The sequence below is a fragment of the Ahaetulla prasina genome, chromosome 10 (genome assembly GCF_028640845.1).
Source record: "Ahaetulla prasina isolate Xishuangbanna chromosome 10, ASM2864084v1, whole genome shotgun sequence".
Classification (NCBI taxonomy): domain Eukaryota; kingdom Metazoa; phylum Chordata; class Lepidosauria; order Squamata; family Colubridae; genus Ahaetulla; species Ahaetulla prasina.
The window spans coordinates 10,963,162-10,987,708 of record NC_080548.1 but is presented as its reverse complement, the minus strand read 5'-3'; the positions used below and the strand labels follow the sequence as shown (position 1 = coordinate 10,987,708).

The 24,547-nt window shown below is 39.3% G+C and overlaps 1 protein-coding gene across 4 annotated transcripts in view; it reads left to right on the top strand.

Annotated features, from left to right (window-relative positions):
* The window catches only part of LOC131204239 (protein argonaute-3), a 59,318-nt gene extending 37,995 nt beyond the window's left edge, over positions 1-21,323 (top strand). For 3 of the 4 annotated variants that reach the window (XM_058195250.1, XM_058195251.1, XM_058195252.1), the window contains exons 9-20: positions 148-267; positions 474-596; positions 756-889; positions 4,129-4,313; positions 5,327-5,486; positions 6,099-6,189; positions 6,971-7,165; positions 8,008-8,142; positions 8,762-8,863; positions 9,807-10,006; positions 11,457-11,552; positions 20,072-21,323. In XM_058195250.1, coding sequence (XP_058051233.1) covers positions 148-267; positions 474-596; positions 756-889; positions 4,129-4,313; positions 5,327-5,486; positions 6,099-6,189; positions 6,971-7,165; positions 8,008-8,142; positions 8,762-8,863; positions 9,807-10,006; positions 11,457-11,552; positions 20,072-20,189 — 1,659 coding nt within the window. In that variant the 3' untranslated portion in view covers positions 20,190-21,323. The remainder of the gene's footprint in view (positions 1-147; positions 268-473; positions 597-755; positions 890-4,128; positions 4,314-5,326; positions 5,487-6,098; positions 6,190-6,970; positions 7,166-8,007; positions 8,143-8,761; positions 8,864-9,806; positions 10,007-11,456; positions 11,553-20,071) is intronic. The other variant, XR_009156559.1, reaches the window with a different exon arrangement.
* Positions 21,324-24,547: the final 3,224 nt, after the last annotated feature.

Sequence of the window (24,547 nt, the reverse complement as noted above, 5' to 3'; positions counted from 1 at the left end):
CATTTGGACAGCATTATCATAGCAAGTTATTTTGGAGGAAGTGGAGTTTCACCTGGTATATAAAGAACACTGCATGCTGCTCACAATTGTATAGCTCCATTGTTTGTTCATTGGTTAACATAAGATTAATATATAATATTTTTGCAGGTGTGTAACATCGTGGCAGGCCAGCGATGTATTAAGAAGCTTACAGACAATCAAACATCAACCATGATAAAAGCCACAGCCAGATCTGCACCTGACAGACAAGAAGAAATCAGCAGACTGGTTAGTTTGCCTCTGAATTAGCAACATAGATAAAGCCAGCTGGAGGGGTCATTGAGGATCCAGTGTGCCTGTTCCTGTTTGGGTCCTCATATCTCAAATGTCTCCTATTGTTTTTAATCATATCAGTTTATTATTGTGCAAGTATTGAAGTCAGCTACTGTAGAGTTATTATCACGTTGTCCCCTGTTTATCTCCTCTTTTCTCAGGTGCGAAGTGCAAATTACGATGCTGACCCATTTGTTCAGGAATTCCAGTTTAAAGTGCGTGATGAGATGGCTCATGTGACGGGGCGTGTGCTCCCGGCTCCCATGTTGCAGTATGGAGGGCGGGTAAGAAACTCTTCTCTGGATTTATTTGCAGCTTTGGACTCTCTTGGTTAGTGATTTCATTTTTCTAGACCCAGTCTTAAGTTTATGCATCTCTGATATGACATCTAGTGCTCATTGTGTAAACTGCAAGCATATTGATATTTCTGTTTATTTATTTAGAATCGAACAGTGGCAACACCAAGCCATGGTGTATGGGATATGCGGGGGAAACAGTTTCACACAGGTGTTGAAATCAAGATGTGGGCCATTGCTTGCTTTGCAACACAGAGGCAATGTCGCGAAGAAATACTAAAGTAAGCCTGTTGTTCAGGATATGAGTTGCTTCCCTTTGGCCTTAAATTGATGTATTTTGATAATAGAATAGAATTCAATTCAATTCAATTCTTTATCGGCCAAGTGTGATTGGACACACAAGGAATTTTTCAGTGCATAAGCTCTCAGTGTACATAAGAAATACCTTCATCAAGAATCATAAGATACAACATTTAGTGATAGTCACAGGATACTACATAAGCAGTCAAATCATATTATGGCTGTATTATCGATTCTCTGCTTTTTGGTTTATACTTGATCTCTGAAAATATTTTGCTGCTCAATAAAATATGATTGATTATGTGCCATCAAGTTATGTTCGATTCCTGGTGGCCATATAGATAGATTTTCTCCCTGATGATCTGTCCCTAACGGGGTCTTTCAGCTCTTCCAATGGTGCACTTGTTGCTGCTGTAACTGAGTCTATCCACCTTGCTTCTGGTCATCCTTTTCTGTTTCCTTCCACCTTTCCCAAAGTCTTTTCCAGTTCAGAGTAAGAGAATTAGACCCTAGTCAGAGTTGTGGATTGATTTGTTTAATGATCCATCAGTTTGTTTTCTTGGCCGACCATGATATCACTCAGGAATCTTCTCCAACACTAAAGTTCAAAAGAGTTCATGGTATTTCTATCCTCCTCCTTCAGTTTTCTTTGTCAACTGCTAGCCTGTGGCATATTTCTCGATTTCTTTGTTCCTATACTGTGGATGGTTGCTCCTAAATGGCAGAAGCTGTCAATCACTTCAGTGTCTTTATTGTCAGTTCTGTGGCTGACAGTTGTGCCCGTGATTATTAATTTGGTCGTTATATTTAATTTTACTCCCATTTCTTTCATTGTGCCCCTTGACTTATATGACTAATATCTTGCAGATCTTTTGTCTACCAGAGTAGTCACATCAACATAGTGCAGGATATTGGTGTTTCTTTATCCAGTTTTTAAACCACGCTCATTTTCTGCCCATCCAGCTTCCCTTAATATATATTCAGCATATATTCTAGGTTGAATAAATAAGAGGAAGGTATACAGCCCTGCGCCTCACTCCTTTGCCTGGAGCTAGTCTGTTTTGCCAAGCGCAATCTATACTGTGGCTTTTCTCAAAGCTGCTTTTTCAAGGGGCAACTGGACTTTCTGGTTTTTCTTTGAAGACATTTCACTTCTCATCCAAGAAGCTTCTTTAGCTCTTCAGAAGAAGTCCATTTGCCTCTTGAAAAAGCACTTTTGGGACAACCATGACCTGGATGAATCTCCATAGGCATATACTGTGGATTCTTGATCTATATATAGGTTTTGCATAAGGACAGTGAGATATTCTAGGACTCCCATTTTTCTAAGCACGTTCCACTGCTTGATATGATTAATAAACTCAAAGGCTTTTCTATAATCAATGATGCACATCCTGACTTCTTTTTGTTACTGTTTGGCTTTCTCAATTATTCACTATACATCAGAAATCTCTTGTATTCTTTGGCTTTTTCTAAAACATCTTGAACATCTGATGTTACTTTTTTTGTGTGTGTAGGCCTTTAATGGGCATTGGATGATCCCAAGCATTACTTTGCTAGCCTGTGAAATGAAGGAAATTATACAGTAGTTTGCACAATCAGTTAAGCCTCTCTGTTTTGGTATTGGAATGTAAATTGGCCACTTTTAGTTTCCAGATTTATTATCATATTTTGGTTAGAAGCTTTTAGTATTGGAGGTACTTATAAATAGTAAATGTCTTCTGTCTTATTTGAATATTGACACGTCTACTGTTCATAATTTCAGTGTACTCCTTCTAACTCCTTCAGCATACCCATTTAAGGTCTGGAATTTCCTTTTGATTTCAAAACATTTTGGAAGTCTTTCCTTGTTTTTCCATGCTTGTTTCCATTTTCAGTGTTTTTACAGATGTTATAATATTGCTTCTCATCTTTTTTAACAGTTCTAAATGTTTTTCCCCCTGAATTTTTAATCTTCCTGACTTGGCTTCTCTTCTCGGCAATTTCTGCAGTTTGTTCTGACATTCTGTTTGCTGTCTTTTGTCTCTTCATCTTTGGCAATCACTTTTGACATTCGTCCATAACAATTTCCTTAAGTTCACTTCTTAGTTTATCTGGTTCTCTGTCAATGAGGCTTGAGAATCCAAAGCATCTCCTTGAAAACGGTGGGTATATGCTCAAAATCCCAATGAGTAAAGTAGTTGGTTTTCTTCTTCTTTACCTTACTTTGGAACTTGCATATGAGCCATTCATGATCTATTCCACAATCAGCACCTGGCCATGTCTTTGATCCTATAATTGATCTCCTCCACCTCTTTCTAGCAATAATATAATCAATTTGATTTCTGTGTTCTCCAACTGGTGAAGTCCATGTATGCAGACATCATTTTGGTTGTTTTGAAAATAGTGTATGTAAGCTGTGAAGTATTCATGGGAGTTGAGGGAATTGATGTCAGTCCCCTGCTTCATTTCTGTTTCCTAAACCATATAATCCATCTGCGTTTTCCTTCTTAATACTTTCAACTCTTTCATTCTAGCCTCTAATAAAAATAAAACATTAGAGTATATAATTATAAGTTATAATTAAGATTATTCTTGTTATTCAGAATTACATGGGTGGTTAATACTAGCCTATGATTATCAATTTTGGCTTCTAAACTTGCTGAAACTCATTTTCATTAATATAGATAGTGTTTGACTTACAGCCACAATTAAGCCCAAATTTTATGTTGCTAAGTGAGATAGTTAAGTGAGTTTTGCCCCATTTTGTCACCCTTCTTGCCATAGTTGTTAAGTGAATCACTGCAGATGTTAAATTAGTAACACAGTTGTTTAAGTGAATCTGGCTTCCCCATTGACTTTGCTTGTCAGAATGTTGCAGAAGGTGATCACATGACCTCAGGATGCTGCAACTGTCATAAATATGAGTCAGTTTACAAGCAAGCGTCTGAATTTTGATCATGTAGCAGTGGGGATGCCGAAATAATTGTAAGTGTGAAAAATGGTCATCAGTCACTTTTTTCAGTGCTGTTGTAACTTTGAACAGTCACTAAATGAACAGTTGTAAGTCGAGGACTACCTGTATTAATGATAATAGCTTTCAGCTCTGGTTGTCCCTCTCCGTACACTAGTTAAGTGAGCCATTAACTCTCACTTTAGAGCAAAAGGGAAGAAACATTAATGACCTCTATGCGTGTGGATGCTAGTATTCTCCTTTCATCCAGTATTTATTTGTTGCCAGGGGTTTCACAGACCAGCTGCGCAAAATTTCCAAGGACGCAGGGATGCCAATCCAGGGCCAGCCTTGCTTCTGTAAATACGCCCAAGGTGCTGACAGTGTGGAGCCCATGTTCCGACACCTTAAAAACACATATTCAGGACTCCAGCTCATCATCGTCATCCTGCCAGGAAAGACCCCAGTGTATGGTAAATAAATATCCAAATGCTTTGTGTAGCTGCACTTGTTTTGAATTGCCTTGAGAAGACTTGAGAACAAAAGTAAATAATCTTAGAATAGTAGGTTCTGTATGAAGCTAGGGTTATGAGGGCATGGCAGATAACAATGGAAATGCAAGCTTTTCATGTTTCTTGTTACCTTATGGGAACTGAGAAGAGGAGCCGCTTTGGATAAAGTTCTTCAGGAGGTCAGTGAAATATACCTCTTGATTGGAAGAAGATCCTCTGTGGGAAAGACTTCGCATATGTAGGAGAAAGTAAAGCTTTTTAATACGTTTTGTTCTTTGCATCATCCATTTCTACTCTCATCATATAGATTGTAAAACTTTTTCAGATACTAACTGGCAACATTTCTTTAATGTTTTCCAAGAATATTGTGTGGCTAGATGATAAAAGCAAGGAAAAAACAACAGGAATAAATATTTGAAAGTAATCTCTGTTTTCAATCTTTGTTTATATGAAGGGCTTCTTCTGAAGACTTCTGTCTTTGAAAGCTTTGAATGTTTTTATAAGGGCTAGAGGGTGAGCTGGTTGGGGTTTTTCTTCTGCTATTGATCTCCCTCATTGACGTAAGGTTCCTTGGTTTTGTTCCATCTCACTGCTCAAAACCTCTAGGAAAGATTAATCCTGGCAAAATGCACAGCAGTAGAGGCAGAACCTGGTGACTAGGGAATTCTGGGAGTTGAAGTTCATTGGTCTTAAAATTGCCAAGGTTGGAGACCTCTGATGTAAACTATGATCCAGCCCATCTGGAGGGCATCAATTGGGAAAGGCTAATGCTGACTGATAAGAAAAACTGGGCATGGTTTTCAGAAAGCAGATAACAGTACTGCAATAATAGATTTTAGAACTGTTCCTTAGAACTTTGAAGATTCTTCATATTAAAATTAATATTATATTATATTTATTTATATTTATATTTATATTTATATTTATAAAATATTATTTTATATTATAAAATATAAAATGCTTGCTTTTTTTAGCGGAGGTGAAACGTGTGGGGGACACACTTCTGGGGATGGCTACACAGTGTGTTCAAGTCAAGAATGTCATAAAAACATCTCCTCAGACCCTCTCAAACTTGTGCCTAAAGATTAATGTAAAATTGGGAGGAATCAACAACATCCTTGTACCTCATCAACGGTAAGAATCCTTCCTTAATGTTTCATAGAATTTGGCGTAAGAATGCATGCATCAAAACTGAGAAACTCTGTGGAATTGCCATGTTTTGATGTGGCATTTGTTTACATACAAATCTTTATCTTTACTTTATGTAGGAAGTAAACACGGCTGCAATACTTGATTACTTTAATAGTTAAAATCATGTTGGTTGCTTTGAAGTGTTTTTTGGTGATCAAATAGGAATTTTTAAAATGATACAGATAGTCCTTAATTTATGTCCGTAATGGAGCTTGCCCATTAATGGTTGTGACGGTTATAGAATGGTTGTAAAATGGGTCATTCAATTTTTCGACCATTTTTGAGGTGGTTGTTGAGTATATAGTGATCTTAAAGCAAGCATGGTGATCGTAAAGTGAGCCCTTTGTTTCACATGTAAATTTAGTGGGGGGGGTTTTCTCAAAGAAAAAATTCTGTAAGATGCAGAAGTTAGCCATGAGATTTGTTACATTCCTGGCTACACACCAGAAGCATCTGCCTTTCTTTCCTTCCAAATGTGAGGTGCATGTAACCCAGGGCCTGCTGACCCTCAGTTAGATATTAATACTGTGGTTGATTTGTCCCTTTTTTTAAAAGACCTTCTGTGTTCCAACAACCAGTGATCTTCTTGGGAGCCGATGTTACTCATCCACCTGCTGGGGATGGAAAGAAGCCTTCCATTGCTGCTGTAAGCTATGTTGTATTTATGGGTCTCCCTCCCTCCCTCTTCCTTCCCCCTTCCCAAATAATTTAAATGAGAAAACCGAGGAACTTGGATTGAGACAGAATGAATTTGTTTTGTTTGCTTTAATCCAGTTCTTTGTGTCTCATGGGTTTATCAGCCACTCTTTCTGCTTAATTTTTCATTGTGTGCAAATTAAAACAGTTTCTGGTAAAGGTGAATTATTTTTGAGGGTTACTTGTAGTTTCTATACACTGGGTTCTGTGAATCATTGTATTTAACTTTGTTGTCCATTTACCTTATTAAGGGAGATAAGGCATTTGTTATGTGGTGATGAAGCATGTGGGTAGGTGTGTAGTTCTTCCCCCCAAAATGGATAAATATTTAGATAGATAAAAATATTCCACTTTGAAAATAAATCATATAAGATGCTAGACTAAGACTGGAAAATCCCTGATTCAATCTCATTTTTGAGCCTTAAATGTCACTCCTTGACTTAAGCTAGTTCCTGTGTCTTAATTCTATGTCTCTCACTAGGACATAGTTGGAAGGGCAAACTTATGAGGGAGTATATGCTAATTATAAAAGAAAAGATAAATTCAAAATCTAACAAAACATTCTTAAAAAATCAATTTAAGTGACAAGTTTAAGCAACAGCCATATAAAATATTATTTACTTAATTATTAGCTGAGCAGCCTTAGAACAGTTGGTATAAAGAGAGGACATTTGAAACATGGCCTCTATGGAATCCTCATTCATTTTCATGTATCCCTTTTTTGCTGTTAGGTTGTAGGTAGCATGGATGCTCATCCAAGCAGGTATTGTGCCACAGTGAGAGTCCAGAAACCCCGCCAGGAGATCATCCAAGATTTGGCCTCCATGGTTAGAGAACTTCTCATCCAATTCTACAAATCAACACGGTTCAAACCCACACGAATCATCTTCTATCGTGACGGAGTTTCAGAAGGACAGTTTCGACAGGTCTTCATATCCATTTATCTCACACTTACGTCCTGCATAGTTAGCGGGGTATTTCAAACCAGCTAACAATAAATTTCAAATATTAGTTCAGTGGCAGAGTGCCAAGGAACTTAAGTCTTGCATTCATAACAAGAAGAGAAAAGAAAATCATAACAAGCCCTTAAACACTATCAAGACCTCTACTGTTGATAGTCAGATACCAGAATAAGAATATTATCAGCATTACTGCCATAAAAAGGTCCTTAAAATCTGTCAATAAGGGCATTGCTGGAATGATTTCTATGTAATCCACTATGAACCTTGTGATCATTGATCACTTTCCATGCCTCCAGCTTAGGAACTTCCTTTTGAAAATCTTTACCATTTGCTTTGCTATAAATGTTTGGATTGAGTCCAAGAAGACCCAGGTTCAAGTCCCACTTGAGCATGAATCTCGCTGGGTGACTTCAGATCTGTCCCTATCCTTTAACCCAACTTACTTCACATGGATGAAGTGGCGACCATGTATGCGTTTCACTCTTGGGGCCGGGGGGGGGGGGAAGATGGGGTAAACATGTAAAAAGGATAATTTGCAGAAAAGTTTTAAAAGTTTCAGTTATAACACGGACAGTTTAGTCTTGTTCTCTACTAGCTTAGTGTTTTTCAAGCTTGGCAACTTTCAGATGTGTGTTGAAGTCCACCCATCTTAAAAGTTGCCAGGCTTGAACAATAGTGCCATAGAAATTTGTTGAGGCTGAAAAATGATAAATATTGTGTGTTTGTTTGTCAGAACAGAAATCTGATTTACGTCCCCATGCTTATCGCTGTTCAAGTGAGCCAAGCCTTTTATTCCTCCTCTGTAGGTATTGTATTATGAGCTGCTGGCAATTAGAGAGGCTTGTATCAGCTTGGAAAAAGACTATCAGCCTGGCATAACATACATCGTGGTTCAGAAGAGGCATCATACGAGGCTGTTTTGTGCTGATAGGACAGAAAGGGTAAGACGTGTCCCATTTCCAAGCAGGTTTTTTCCCCAAACAAGAATTGTAGTCATCATTTTTAGTTCAGATACAGAGCAACGTTCCATACTGGCTGCTATTCTTGCAGCAGATCTATAAAGTAGATAATTGTTGTTACCATATATCCTGAGGGGGTTGGGGGTGGGAGAATCCAAGACTCTGTCATAATGACAGGAGTAAGATTTTTGGCAGAGACTTCCTGATTAGGTTCTGTTAAAAGGTTTTAACTCCTCACCTTCAAGTTACCTTTCCACAATCTGTACTGGAAATGCAGGCCCCCAAATTGCCAACTACTATTGACTAATGGATGGCTCAGCTACCCATGGATATAGCTGAAGTTCTTTGGTTTGTATGATTAATTTATAAATAGCTTTAAAGTTTAATAAGTAGCTTTAAAGTTTAATCAAGTGATTACTTTTTTAAAAACAAAATGTGCATAAAAACTGACAGTTGCTACATGGAAGGTATAATGCTTCTAAAGAGATTTTGTGCAATGTAGACATTAGAATCACAGAATTTAGAAATATACATTTTTTAAAAACAACAACAACAACACACACACATTTTTAATTTAATATTTAATTTCCTTATGTTCTAGGTTGGAAGAAGTGGAAACATCCCTGCTGGAACAACAGTAGATACGGATATCACACATCCTTATGAATTTGATTTTTACCTCTGTAGCCATGCAGGAATACAGGTGAAAAATGAAGCATTCAGCTCCTGGACCAATACTTCTAGTCATGCCTATCCAAATTTGGCATCACTGAGCGGATGGGAATAAAATCATATTTGTCCAGTTTTTGATTGAGAAAACTTAAATCAGCAAAAATTACTAATTTATCATTCAGTATGAAAATACATTTGTTGTTGTTGTTAGTTGCGAAGTCATGTCTGACCCAAAATACATACTCATTGGTTAGAACAAGCATTAAAACCTTGATTTGCTATAAAGCATTCTCCTATCCAGGGTGATGATCTCTAACGGAATCTATTCTCTAATAACCTTAAGAAAAAAGATATAGTTAGTTACTTCAACATAACATGTGTCTCTCTATCCAGTTGTCTTAAGTTTGTACTTAAATGGTTATTCTGAAATAACAGACAGAATAAACTCTTCATTTCTTAGGGATGCGGATAGATTTTGAACAGCTTTCTGTGTATCTTGGCATATAGTCACTCTGGACATATGACCATGGAAATGTCTTTGGACAACGCTGGCTCCTTTTGACTAAGAAGTGAAGATGAACCCCAGCCCCTAGAGTCAGAAATGACAGGGCAGGGGAAACCTTTCCCTTTAGATAGTTTTTGAGTCTTCTTTTAAGTTCCAGTTTATGAGAAGAGACCCAGACTGTATCAGGGCAGCTAAAATATGTCATGAGAGTCCTTTCTTAGATACCTTGGAATCATTTATAATTGCCATGCCTAACAGTTGCACTTTTGGAATGTTACACAATACTGTATCTCAACCACAACTGTGACAACTTTAAGGTGTCTGGATGTCAGCTCTGCTGGCTGGAGGATTTTGTGAGTTGAAGTCCACTCAACTTCAAGTTGCTGAGATTGAGAAAGTTAGAGAAATATGATGTCAAAAATTAATGAATTGAACTACTGGAACTACTGTCATGTTTTCTTTCTCTTAGGGTACCAGCCGCCCCTCACACTATCACGTCTTGTGGGATGACAATTGTTTTACTGCAGATGAACTTCAGCTGCTAACTTACCAGCTCTGCCACACTTATGTGCGCTGCACACGATCTGTGTCTATACCTGCACCAGCTTATTATGCTCACCTGGTAGCATTCAGAGCAAGATACCATCTTGTGGACAAAGAACATGACAGGTGAGAATGAATGCTTGTGTAGCTAACTAACTACCTAAAAGCTCAGAATTTTCTGAGCAACATCGGCTTTTTAAAAGGATTTATTGGGATAGAAGTAGGTCGGCTTCATTGCACATTCTTTTAGTAATAGTAGTAGTAGTAGTAGTAGTAGTAGTAGTAGTAGTAGTAATAATAATAATAATAATAATAATAATAATAATAATAATAATAATAATATAATAATAATATAATAATAATATAATAATATTTTAATTTGTATACCGCCCTTCTCCCGAAGGACTCAGGGCGGTGAACAGGCAAGTAAAATACAAACAGAAACATACACAAGATTAAAACAACCCTTAAGAAACTTATTCAATTAGCCAGGAAATTTAAAATAACATTACACCCCATAAAATTACAGAAATTTAAAACCCATCAAAATTCAATTAAAATTTAAAATTTAAAAAGTTTAAAAGTTGGGTTCTATGGGCTTCAGGAAATCAGTACTGAAATCGAGATTATGTTTTCCATAGAGCAGTGTTTCCTAACCTTGGCAACTTTAAGATGGGTGGACTTCAACTCCCAGAATTCCTTATCCAGCATGGGGCATTCCACAGTGTGCACGTGTAGGATCCCTCACAGTCTTTCATCTATTACATCCTTTTTTCCGACAAGAAGTGTGGATTAAAGGAGACTAGGATGGACAATATAGCAGACTTTCTGTGAAATTCATTTCAGGTTCTGTCTAACTCTTTTGAAAGGCCTATTCTCGTCTCCCTTGAACTATTTTAGTGCTTCCCCAGCCTTGAAATCAGGTATATTTAAAGTGGGGCATTTCAAGATTAGAACGCTTTTGTAAAGTTTGCACATTGTAAGCTCGTGTAAATTCAGAACAATTGGTTTTAAGCTTTAGATCATTCAAACATGAGACACTTTGCACAGATCTGCAACATGCGTTGTGTATGTATGTGACTGTAAGGAGGAAGGAAAGCACATTGCTCATTCAGACCACCATGTTACACTTCGTATCAAAAAAGTATTATATGAATACTTTTATATGAATTATATGAAATTATAATATGAAAGTATTATATTATAATATGAAAAGTTTTCCCACCATGTCTGCAAAGAATCACCTTAGATACAGATTTAGATAGACATTAGATATAGTCCAAGGAATTATTTAGAACTATTTAGGGATTTATTTTGCATTTGTTAACCTACACAACAATGGTTCTAATATTAAAATGCCACCTTTGACAACTTGGGGGAAGTTAAAAAGGGATATCGGATAAAAATGTTAGTTTTGCTGGCTACTGGATCTAAACTCTGTTTGACATAATACTAGGGATCTTTGACTTCAGAGCTTGTTCACTGAGAAGCCCAAGAAGGAAAGAGAGCAGAACTGGTGCTTTGCAGATCCTCAAGAATTTGTTCATCCTCTCTTCCCTTTTTCCTCTTCCTACAGTGCCGAAGGAAGCCATGTTTCTGGACAGAGCAACGGAAGAGATCCTCAAGCCCTCGCTAAGGCTGTACAGATTCACCAAGACACCTTACGCACCATGTACTTTGCTTAGCTATATATAAAATAGAGATAGAGATATATATATATATATTAAAAAAAAATAATGAGATGGAACCTGTTCACGAAAGAAAGAACTGCAGAATTAAGTCACATACAGTGTATGTTTCCAGAGCAATCGGTGAATGGGGGAGGGAGCAGCTCTGCCTTGCTGAAGCTGATTTCTGTTTTTGTGGGGATTGGGGAGCAGGCCTTATCCTTGTCCTGATGCAAGGAAGATTGTTTACTTTACCGAGAACACACCACTTATTATGCAATATGAAACCAGCCAACTGCTTTTGGAGCAGCTTCCTATGGGAAGTGCTGCTGTCATCATCTTTTCCTTTGTGCGTTTGGGTCTCTGTGTTTCTTTTTCGGGGTTGGGGGGGGGGAGGGAGGAGTTGGAGTCTAATCCTTTTTATGCCTTTACCTCAAGTTGCTCAGCAGCACAACTCTTTCTGCAAAAAAAACAAAAACAAAAAAAAACCCCACAACAACAACAACAACAACAACACAAAGGGTATTAAAACTTATAGGAGCAATGCAAGTGATGTTGAGGTGGGAGTGGGTTGGTGGGTGTGCAAAAGTGTTTTTGTCTGTTTTGTACCCTTGTGGGGGTTGCATACGGCTTCCCCTCCATGGTTGTCTGTGCTTGAATGCAAGCAGAACAAGTGTTACTTCGTGTGAACGGCCCCATCACTATTGTGGGAAAGAGTGTGCGCACTTGCACTTAATACTTCCCTGTGTAGTTTAGCCAACTGCTGCCTTTCATGTTTGTCTGCGTAGCTTGGGAGTTGCACCACTCCATTTGCTTTCCGTCATGGAACTAAATTCGCCACATACTTTTCTCCCAGAAGTACTGATACAGCCTGGCCAGATTAATAATGTTGTTGCTTTCTGCTTGTCCAGACGTTCCAGCTAATTTTCCCTCTTGTGTGTTGTACTTGTATCTTCCGAGCTTCTTGCGATATCATATGTTCCTTCGTTTCACTAGGTGGCACGTTGTGATGAAGTAGAGAGTTGATTTATTTTTGTTTTGTTTTTTTAAAAAAGAAGACAGATTTGTTGAATGGCTTCCTCTCACTTTAATGTGAGTGTGCATATCTATATGTGTACTTTCCCCCCCCTCTCTTTTATATTTATTAGACAAATAACAATGCTTTAATTTAAGTGGGTGTATTGGCAACCTGGTTTTTTATGTTTAGAAACATAACTATTTTGTTTAAAGGACTGACAACCTGTTTTTGCTACCTTTTTAGTGCAATAAGCCGTTAAAGGAAAAAAAAATCTGTCCATTTTTGCTGCAGCAGCATTTTACACCTTTCATGATGGAAAAATGGACGTATCTGGGCTTTTTAAACAGACAAAATTAGCCTCAATTTTGAAAGGAAAGCCTTACAATAGGGGATTATTATTATTTTTTAATCAAAAAGGCAAGCTCTTTCATGCTGCTCTTTGTCTCCAGCGTTTAATGCTGCCTTGTAATGCAGGACTTCTGTTTGCTGAACCTTTATTTTATGAGTAGTTTTCCTCTACAGCAAAGCCTTTTACAGAAGTCTAACTCTTGTCCCGATGAAATCAGGCCAAGCCTAAAATGCAGGTGGGTGGGAGGGAGTCTTTAAGAAGCTATTTTTGATTGTGTAGGCTTTTTGTTTTGAAATTGAGTGCGCTATTTTGTTTGGTGGGATAGGTTTTAGAAATGAGATCACTGAATGTGAATCTGGTAAATGGGCCTCTCTCTGTTTCATTCCACTTGACATCCGAAGCAAAGTATTTTATTGTCAGAGGTGAACATTTTGACTCAATGGTAGGGTTTGGGGAAACATTTTGCACTTTGTAAACACGTGAACTGCAGTTTTGTCTGCTTTATTTGCACTGGTTTTATATTATATATGCAGAGACGCGTACTTGCAGATGGTTCATTTGGGCATTGTTGAATAACCCAGCCCTGCTGAAACAAACCAAGCACTCCCCACGTGAAAACCATTTGACTGGTTGAAGTATGTTTACTTACCTCCATGGTGTGTTTAAAAGAGCCCACTCTTTTTGCCAATCTCTTGTACGGAGAGCTGATTAATCTGAGCCCATTTTGCTCCCCCAACCATTATCCTTTAACCTTCTGCCATGTTTTAAAGGATAGGTTTGGATTTCTGTAGGATGGTGTCTCAAAGTGCATTTACCACACGTCTGGCCTAGCAGAGTTTATTCCGACTCGCAGGAAAGGGGCACAATTTGAATGCACTTGAAATCACTTTGATTAGGGAAGCAGTTTGCCTGGGTTACAAGTAAACTCCAGGCCTGAAAAGTGTCCTACTTGAGGATGTGTTATGTACTGTGCTTACCTTTGTGTTCTCAGCATGACTCCAAGGAAGTCAGTGCAGGGAAGAACCTATGAAGTTCAGGCTTTGAGAGATTCCTTCACATTTGTCTATCATGTCTTTGTCCAAAGAAAGCATGCCCCATTTATCAAACTAGGCTGTCCAACCTCACTGGAGCTCAATGCAAGTTTTATAATATCAATAGAAGAGAATACTTGGAGCTCAGGGTTGAACTATGGGGTCCTTAGTGCTTTCTGAGCTTGGTTGTTTCCTTGCAGACATTTCATGACTCAACTAGGTCACATCTAGTTCCCTCCCTCTCTAGCACTGATGATGTTACTTAGTTGGGTCATGAAACATCTTCAAGGGAACAGCCAAGCTCAGAAGTCACCCCAAGGACCCCACAGTTTTATTGTTCTGGGTGAACGTATGGTAAAGCGATAGCATGTTTTCATAAATGCTTACATTACACTTTTATTTTTTCTGTTTTAGAGATTGCCACTTCAGTGGGAATTCATACCCTAAACTATTTTCCAAGTTAGCTTTTTAGAAGCACTTTAAAAATGCTATTTTGGACATTTGAGTTTTGCTTCCTTTTTTAAAAAAAAGTTGTTTACATCTCAATGCAGTATGATATATATTTCTTATTCTGTTCCTATTGTTAAGCAGATTAATTTGCAAACCTTGCCTGTCAGTTTTCTCCTTCCTGCCAAGTCAAAGGCCACTGGGAAAGCATCTTTTCAATTCACGCAGTGCTAAAGCAGTGAAATGGTTTTCATGTGGAGGGGATCCGCTAATTTAAGAACCAAACTTGGCAACATTGGAGTTGTGAAACTATCTTTGTAAAGTGCCGATAAACATTCTTAGTACAATATCAATGTATTGGCATTGGGTGCCACACTTCTTACAATACTATAGCTGCTATATTTATTTAAATGGAGGTGGACAATGACTGCATGAGGCCAGAGAAAAGCAGGAATTCAGGCTTGTGTTTAAGATGTGAGATTCTGATTTTCTGTTTTGTAATGGTATGATATAACAAGAGGTGCTGTTTTAACCAAGATTATGAAACAGACAGATATTATTCTTTTGTTTTTAAAAGACTTAAGATATTTTTTGATGTTGCAATGGAGCTGGGTGGGTGGGTGGGGAATAAATGGTACCTCATCTGTGGTGGCAGTTTCCGGTATATTTTTCACAGGAGTATATGGACTTATTTTTGTACATGTTCTTAGTTTTAAAAGCTTTCTTGAATTTTAATGTGCTTTCATGGAAATCTTAGCCTATAGAATCTTAGAGCTGCCTGTTCAACCTGTGTACAACTGGGAGCATAGGGGCAAGTGTCTTCTACATCCATTTTGGCTTTGTTTTTAGTATGCATATTTTTTGCCGAAAATGGTGGCTCTAGAACCCTGTGGATCCTTCCTGTATATGCAAGTGCCTCTGTCTCCTGTCCTCTCCCCAAACCCAACCCAGATACTTGAGAAGGAAGGTCCACCAAGAAAATATAGCTAAGGAAATATGCTATAGGGGGCAGGGGTTTTCTCTGTGCCATAGGTCAGTTGGTCATGCACAGTCTCCATTTATTCCAGTTTGGCTACATGAGAAGGGATCGTTCCTTTCGTCTAATGACTAAAAGGTCAGAAGCAGAAAGGATCACATCAGCAAAGCATGATATTATCTAAGCGTGAGTTGCTGAGTGGCGTACTACCAAAAGACATCCATCCTAAAGCTCCATTCTGTAGGATCTTTTGGGCATGGAATTTGAGTTAAATAGGTGTCTGCATGAAGTTGAGTGATTTAAAAAAAACTAAAAACACATAGATGAATAATATTACTAACAGTTAGGGGGGCCTGGATCAGCTGGTTGGGTGGTCTGTGTCCAAACTTGAAGCATGCATATTTGAGGTGTTTTAGTTTCTGCACATAGCAGGATGGGACTGTTTTGTTTGAGCCTCCTAGAGTTGCGTTTTAAGATGGGCAGCCATCCTAAGGGATTGAATGAAGGGTGGACTGAAACAGGGCTGATCCAGGCAGAAGGGTGTGTAAGAGGGAAGAACGGGAAGAGCCCAGCTCATTTAACAAAGTGGGGAAGGGGAGGGCATTGAAAGATTGGGGGACAGTTCAGGCCAGTAAAATAGGCCATTCTAGACAGAGCCCGCAATGGAGAGATGGGGGGGGACACATGGGGGGGGGCATGGGGATGGGAGATCATGTGCTGGGACCTGCTGAGGGACCAAGGACAAGAGGGAACGATGCACACCAGCTATGCTCTACTTGCCCTGTCTAGATTTCATTTCATCCCAAACCCAGAGTAACCCAAGTGTTTTGGGATTTGGTTCTGTTGACTGTGGCTGACCTGAAATGGTTGGGCAAAACTCGCAGAATGTGTTGGTTTATTGTAGGCTTGAAACAAAAATGTGTTGGGTTTTTTTTGCATTTCATGCACCTAAAGTCTATTTTAGAAGCCTTTTAGATTGCTTCTCAAGACAGTTTCCTGCAAAAATGCATTAAAATTACAGATGAAACTGTTTCAAGATGTTCTTTGTCTTTATTTTGTATGTTCCTATTCTGTGGATCATCCCTGTGGATCTGATGGGTCTGCTTGGTTTCCAGAGGATGTTGGAGGACTTCCTCAGGGACTTGGGAGGTCATTGTGGTGACCTGGTGGGGATACTGCACTGTCAACCTCTAGAACAAGGCAATAGCAGTGATCCTTGATGGGATTGTGCCTCAACAGCTTCTCTGTGGATCTAGTAGGTTTCTCTGAAATGTTGAGGAGCTCTGGGAGATGAAGCAGCAGAAGAGATGCCTGGAACGATATTGAAAAGCAATGAAGAGCAGTTCTGAGTCAACATGGCTATCAGGTTAGGTTCAAACCTAAGAGCGTAGCTATACTTTGTGCTTATTAAATCTGTGATTTCTTTCCAGCCATCTTCTTTAAGATTTCCTGGGTCTTTTAAGGGAAAGATGGGCTGGATGATCAGTTAGTAGGCTGCTATGAATTTGCAAGGCATCCGGAAGGTAAAACCACATTTTCTCAAGGTTGATGTCAGCTGGCCGTGTCCAGTAGCGATGACTTAGAGATCGTCTTGTGAGGTTACCTGGGACCAGTTCAACCCTGTTGATCCCAAAGAAGTGGACTAGCTCTTCTGTGATCTCATTTGTGGACTGGATTCATTTGGTGAAGGCTACCAGGGAAATAGCAGGTATGAGTAAAGGCTAGTTCATCCTTGGGAGAAGAGCACCATTGTCTTTCCAAAGGAAATGGCATGACCCCCTCTTCCAAGGATACATGCACTTCCACCTATCCTCAGAAACCCATTATTTGACCCCACTATTTGTATAACTATTGGTGGGAATCAATGTTCCTTCTTTTGTTTGTGTTCAGGGGATGGGGCAGAGACTGCACTGATGGTCCTTGATGATCTGATACTGGGAAACTGGGGACTGCAACATCATAATCTCCTTTGAAGGTTAGGAGTAGGGGGCACTGTGTAATAAACCTCTGGCTGGTTCAGTTTTTTGGGGTTTTTTTGCGTTTATATCCCGCCCTTCTCCGAAGACTCAGGACGGCTTACACTATGTTAGCAATAGTCTTCATTCTATTTGTATGTTTATATACAAAGTCAACTTATTGCCCCCAACAATCTGGGTCCCCATTTTACCTACCTTATAAAGCAGGGGTGTCCAAACTTGGTCCCTTTAAGACTTGTGGACTTCAACTCCCAGAGTTCCTCAGCCAGCTTTGCTGGCTGAGGGACTCTGGGAGTTGAAGTCCACAAGTCTTAAAGGGACCAAGTTTGGACACCCCTGTTATAAAGGATGGAAGGCTGAGTCAACCCTGGGCCTGGTGGGACTAGAACCTGCAGTAATTGCAGGCAGCTGCTGTTAACAACAGACTGCATTAGCAGTCTGAGCCACAGAGGCCCCTTGATTTGGAGTGGAGGCTTAGTATTCAGGCCCTAAGTTGTGGGGAACTACAGTGCTCAGTTCTCTTTTCCATACACTTTAATATCTATAGGAAGCAGTGGGTGAATCAAGACTGGGTGAAATATCAATATCCAGAGGATACTTAAGATATATTTACCCACAGTGCCATTGAGGTTCTGTCTTCGTTCCTGGGTGGCATTAAGATCTGAATGGAAAGAAATTGGCTTAGATGTCATCCCAGCAAAACTTAGTGGCTGCTGATTCAGAGACCAATACATTCTGGAAGTAGTGGGTAGCAAAATAGAATAGCAAGTTCTTAGTTTGGGTGGTCCCTTTGGAATCATGGCTTCTGCTCAACGAGCAGTTAGTAGCAGTGGCCGGGAGATGTTGCGTAACTTCATTTTGTGTGTTAGTTGCAATTGGATATGGAGCAAGAGGTCTGTCAGAACTATTGGAGCTACTTGAGCTGCTCTTGAGGACCATCTACCAAGTGGCAATCTGAGTAATAATTAGACACAGCTTGGTTTGCCTATGTTAGTTAACATGTATTGCAGGTGTTACCCTGGTTTGCAATCAGCTTCCAGATGCAATTTAAGATGTTAGTTAGCTTTAGGGTTAGGGTTAGGAACTGGTTTTTAGGCTTTAGGAATATAATTTTTAGACTGCTTACTCAGTATAGAATCTTGTCTGTCCAATAAGATACATGATTTACTAGTTCTAACTCTGGACTAGGACTAGTTAACCTAAAAAGGGTCCCGAGGATAAGCTTTCTTGAGGAGGGGCAGGCCTCCTTAGGAATAGCCTTGCCTCTGGAGATAAAGGCAGCTCTGTTCCCTATTCCAATGAACATTAAAGTCTGGTTCCGAAGGGAATCCTGGAATGCTGATTTGTCCAGAGCAGGGGTTTCCAACCCTGGTCCCTTTAAGACTTGTGGACTTCAACTCCCAGAATTCCCAGAAAGCTTTGCTGGCTGAGGGACTCTGGGAGTTGAAGTCCACAAGTCTTAAAGGGACCAAGGTTGGAGACCCCTGGTCCAGAGGACATAGTTCCAGTTTGTGGAAGCAGGTTGAGAAGAGGGGTGAAGACTGCTCTCTTTTGTATTCTTTAAATGAAATATTACACAGAGGAAATGTATGCTGCTCGGAAGTGATTTGACTGGAGTAATATAAATGCCTAGGTAATAAATATGCAGGTAATCCTCACAGCCATTCATTTAGCACAGGGGTGTCCAAACTTGGTCCCTTTAAGACTTTTGGACTTCAACTCCCAGAGTCCCTCAGCCAGCAAAGCTGGCTGAGGAACTCTGGGAGTTGAAGTCCAAAAGTCTTAAAGGGACCAAGTTTGGACACCCCTGATTTAGCAACTGTTCAAAGCTATAACGGCACTGCGGAAAAACAGCACTGAAAAAAGTGACTTATGACCTGTCCTCACACTTAACAATTCATCTCAGCATTCCTGTGATCAGAATTCATGCCCTTGGCAATGGCCATGCCTTTATGACAATTTCAGTGTCCGAGAGTCATGTGATCATTGTTGGTGATCTTCCCAGCTGGCTCCTGATAAGTAAAGTCAGTGGGGGAAGTTGGATTTGCTTAAGACTCACTTTAACTGCAGTGATTCACTTAACAACTGCCTTGCTTAGCCATTTAAATTCTGGTCCCAATTGTAGTCATAAGTTGAGGATAATTTGTGTTTTTTGTGTTTAGGGATGAGGCATTGGGTAAGCTTTTAATCTCCTTGTAACCTGCTTTTTTTGATGATTATGTTGTCTGGTTTTTCCACAAGTCGCTTTAGAAATCAATTTTGTGTGTGCATTGATGGGAAAGCTGTCTTTCTAATCCGTGTAAACCCAATCCAAACCCCAAGCACTCCGTTTATCATCTTCAGTTTTCCAAATATGGCACTTTAAATTGACATTGATAATAGGGCTAGCTGTTTGTATGCAGGGGGGTTCAGGTCAGGGCCTAATCCTGCCATAACTTCTGCTTCCTATCCATAGGCAGTTAGCACATGCGTGTTTGCTGGATTGATGCAACTAATGGCTGGTCTGCATAAAAATTGCAAGTCAAGCACTAGCACAAGTTACTTTTTAGATATGCAATGTGTGTACTTAACCCTTAAACGTTTCTGCAAAGTTGGACAATTAGCTCCTGGACTACTTGCAGATATACAAATACGTATTTATGAATAATACCTAAAGATGAGATGCCACCGTCAGACAAAAAAATGAAACGGGATAACCCAGGGCCCTCTGTTATCACTTCTCCATAGATATGCTGAGGTCTTGGTTTTGCTGATAATACTGAAGTTAGAACTCAGTAACCAGTGGGAATCTGAGGAGGAGACCACCGAGGCTTACAGATGGAGCGGGAGAGCTTTGGAAAACTAAATTGAAGAGGCACTTCTATAGGAGGTAAAAACCAAGTTGACAGAAAGGAAATGTTCGTCCGGTGTACTACTAGTTCATATCCATATGAGAACTATGTCTGACTTACCTCTGGCCTATAGATCACTCCGAAGACCTGTTTCCTTGCAGGATTGTTCCGCCATCTTGAAGCGGTCGGTTTATTGAAAGCAAAACAGTCCTCAAAGTGCCTTTTTAGAAGATGGTGCTGTAGATGATTTTTTGTTTTTGTTCCCAAAGTTGTATATGGAGGAGGGAGGGGGTGGGGCAGGGGCGGCAGAATCAAAACGTTTAGTGAAAACATGCCAAGTTCTTCATAATATCCCTCGTGGTGCTTGGCACTACATGGCGTTTTCCCTTAAACTAGGACCAAATAACCATGGACCATATGATGTTTGGGAAAAGGAATGGTACTGTTAGACCAGGGGTCTCCAACCTTGGCAACTTTAAGCCTGGAGGACTTCAACTCCCAGAATAACCCAGCCAGCTTTGCTGGCTGGGGAATTCTGGGAGTTGAAGTCCTCCAGGCTTAAAGTTGCCAAGGTTGGAGACCCCTGTGTTAGACAATTAAAACTCCACTGTGTGGATTATACTTTAGATATTTTAGGATAGGTTAGCTCAAGATACTGTAAACTCTGAAAGTCACTTCAAAAGTCATCAACAGTGAAATTGGGGGTAAGCAGATACACTCCTGAAGTTTTGCGTACCTCAAAGCGGGTAAAATTTTGGAAATTCCAGCTTGTACTTAGTGTTTTTTTTTTTTATTCTAATGATTGCAGTAGCAGATGTAATATGGCAAAAAAAATATATTACTTTTTCATGCTGAGTATGCCTATTAACCCTGGGACATCTCTTTTTTTACTTTTCCAATACTGTTTTCTTTGAGGTTTCTACTAGCGGGGAAGTAATTAATAACAAGCATCTCAGTAGCAGTGTAATTCTGCAGAAATAACAGTTAACAACATTGTGGTCACACTCTAAAAGTTACTTGTAAATGCCTAAAAATTGAACCAAACCAGTAACAATCTTGATATCAGGAGCATATTTTTCAAGAAAAATCTTGACTTCTATTTTGTTTAGATTATTGGTTATCGGTGTCGTGTATTTATGCTGTAATCTTTTTTTTTTTCCCTGGAAATTTAGCTAGGCTGGGGGGTTGGTCTTGTTGAAATTGCCCTTTTACAAACCAGGATTATTTGGGCAGGTTATCAGGGCATAGAAAAACATACAGTTAGCCTTTGACTTACAACAGTTCATTTAGTGACCATTCAAAGTTACAACAGCACTGAAAAAAGTGACTTATGACCATTGCAGCATCCCCATCGTTACATGATTTACATTTGGGTGCTTAACAACTGGTTCATTTTTATGACAGTTGCAATATTCTGGAGTCACGTGATCTCCTTTTGCGACCTTTTGGCAAGCAAAGTCAATGGGGAAGCCAGATTCTCTTAACAGCTGTGTTGCTAATATAACAACTGTAGTGATTCACTTAACAATTGTGGCAAGACAAGTAATAAAATGGGGTAAAGCTCGCTTAACAAATTTCTCACTTAACAGAAATTGTGGGCTCAATTGTGATTGTAAGTCAAGGACTACCTGTGTTCTAAGCCCATGTAATATCAATTTTCGGCATTCTGGGACATCTTTGTATTCAGCCATCAGTTAAGATGAGACAGATCCTGTCAGCGCAACACTGAATTGTAAAAGAGACCAATGAACTCTTTGGGCCATTGACAAATGCTTAAGCATAGAAAACAAAATTTTTGGGTTTCTGGTGAAGCAGCCTACTTTTGTTTCTGATTATGCCACCGTTTAGCAAGAGTAAATGTCGTGGCCTGCAAATATATCTACCCACTATTCAGCCATGTTTCTCCATGCCCATAATGCCAATTTTCTTCCCCTTGGGAGAAATGGACGGAGCTCCACTAATTTTTTTCCAGAGTCATGGAAGCTTTGAGCTATTGCAAGTATCATTTTGGCCTGTTGCCTTAATCCACATGTGTGTTGCCCATTAATTTCTGCTATTTTGTAATTTTTTTTTTGAATAACCTTATGTAAAAACAATGTATTAATAATAAATTGTTCAGTATGCACTGTGATGTCTGAGTTCAGAGTAATTCGATCATATATTGTTGTGAATGGGTCAGTTACTGTACTTTTCCAATGATCCCTCATTGCTGGGTGTTTAATAGCAGGTAGGAGATGGTTTTATATTAAATGAACATAAAGCGTTTCTGATCACAATATCCAAAGGACCAAAATGCTAACACACATTACCTTGGTTATGAAATGGTGAAGCCCAAATTTTTATAAAAATGTTGAAATAATGTATTATTAAATCAAGTTGACAGACAAGGGTGATTTCGCAATATAAGAATTCTAAATGTGCAGTGTCTATTTGAGTGACAAACTCATGTCAAAATAAGGTTGCAACCCAATAAATTTTAATACATTCACATTTAGTCACATTTGTATGTTTAAAAATAATTTCTGAAGCATGAAGCTTTTTTTCTGGTTTTAGTTGATGCTCTCATGTTGAGTCATTCTTTCCACAATTACTACATTATTACAAGCATTACATTTGAAAAGAATATTTAAACCTGTGTTCTAATTGGGCAATTTTTAATTAACTTGTAGTTGTTGGCATTCTAATTGTTGCAGCTTCCAGCATTCCTCTCAAATCGCAGCTGATGAATACTTTTCATTGGATAGACCAGGTTGAAGCCATGCTGGCCCGATATTTCCTCTTTGCATTGGGTAGACCAGGTTGAAGTGACACGGGCCACCCCCTTACATTTTCTAGGATGGCCCTGCGGGCCGGATCCGACCACATCACGGGCCTTGTCTTTGGCACCCCTGCTTTGGAGGGTGATAGATGGAGAAGCATCTACCTTTAAGGTATTGAAAAATAGACTGGCCATCCTCTCACTTTTAGTTGTTTAAAGCAAAATTGGCTTGTTCCTGTATTTCCAGACCCAATTGCTATTATTTATATTTTGTATAGATACTTAGACTCTTCCCCCCCCCCCATTTCATCACACTTTGAAATTTGAGTCTTGCTTATAAAACTCAGGCACCCAAGTTGGCCTAGAGCTGGAAAAAACCATTCAAAGTATGTTTTTTCTCACACACACACATGAACTTCAGGCAAAGCACAATGCATTTAATTCAGGATGAAACCTTTGTACAGAAACAAAAGGTATATACACTCAATATATATGATGAATCAAAAAAGCAACAAATCAAATAATAAAGATTTTTATTAGGTTTGAGAAAACAGACACCCTTAAAATATGTTGCATCTTCTACTTTCGCACCTAGAGTTGTTTCTCAATACTTGCAACTTTAATCAGGGACTTCTGAATAAGCCCTGATTGTTCCTGAGAGGGCTAGCTTTTGCACATCAAGGGAATCCATTTTGGCTCAGGAAAACTTCAAAAGGTGGCATGGATGCCATGCTAAAATGCTGATGTCACCCTTATTAAAATGCTGATAATGAAGCCTAAAATTCTATATAACATGGGGAACTGAAGAGAAGTAAGAACTGAGGCGTTCTTCTACTTGGTAATTTGTAACAGATAATATTCCAATTTGCCTTCCAGAAGGAAATTGGTGATTGTAAACTTATCTGTCGACACATGAACATAGATAGCACACATCCAAAGCTTGGATACTAATCAGATCCACATCTCTTTTACCTTCAGCGGTGGTCTTGCATTAAGCAACTATGATGGACCCCTTTAGATGTCTCTGAACAGTGGTGTCCTTATGGGGGTGGTCCAAACTGGCAAGACGGCACTCACTAATGAGCAGGGATTTTCCAACCTTGACATCTTTTGGATGTGTAGGCTTCAACTTCCAGCATTCCCACCCTGGCTGGGGAATTCTGAGAGTTGGAAGTCCACAAGCCATAAAGTTGCCAAGTTTGAAACTTCTGAACTAGAGCAGGGGTCTCCAACCTTGGTCCCTTTAAGACTTGCAAAGCTGGCTGAGGAACTCTGGGAGTTGAAGTCCACAAGTCTTAAAGGGACCAAGGTTGGAGACCGCTGAACTAGAATATAGTTGAAGCCCACATACATACACACGCACCCCACCCCCCACCCCCGCTGATGTGCAAGTCCACTCCACATTCATAAGGAGCATCTTATTTTTAATTTTTCCATAGATCCCATATACTTTTAAGCACAAATTAAGCATCGTGGGAAGAGTCTTGATTTTCACCATTTCGTTATTGTCCATGTTGTTGCTATCCGGAGAGTAAGTCATAAACTTTTCAACATGAGATGAGAAACACTGATAAGCATTTCCGCTCAGCCACCAATGGTTTGGAATTACCAATA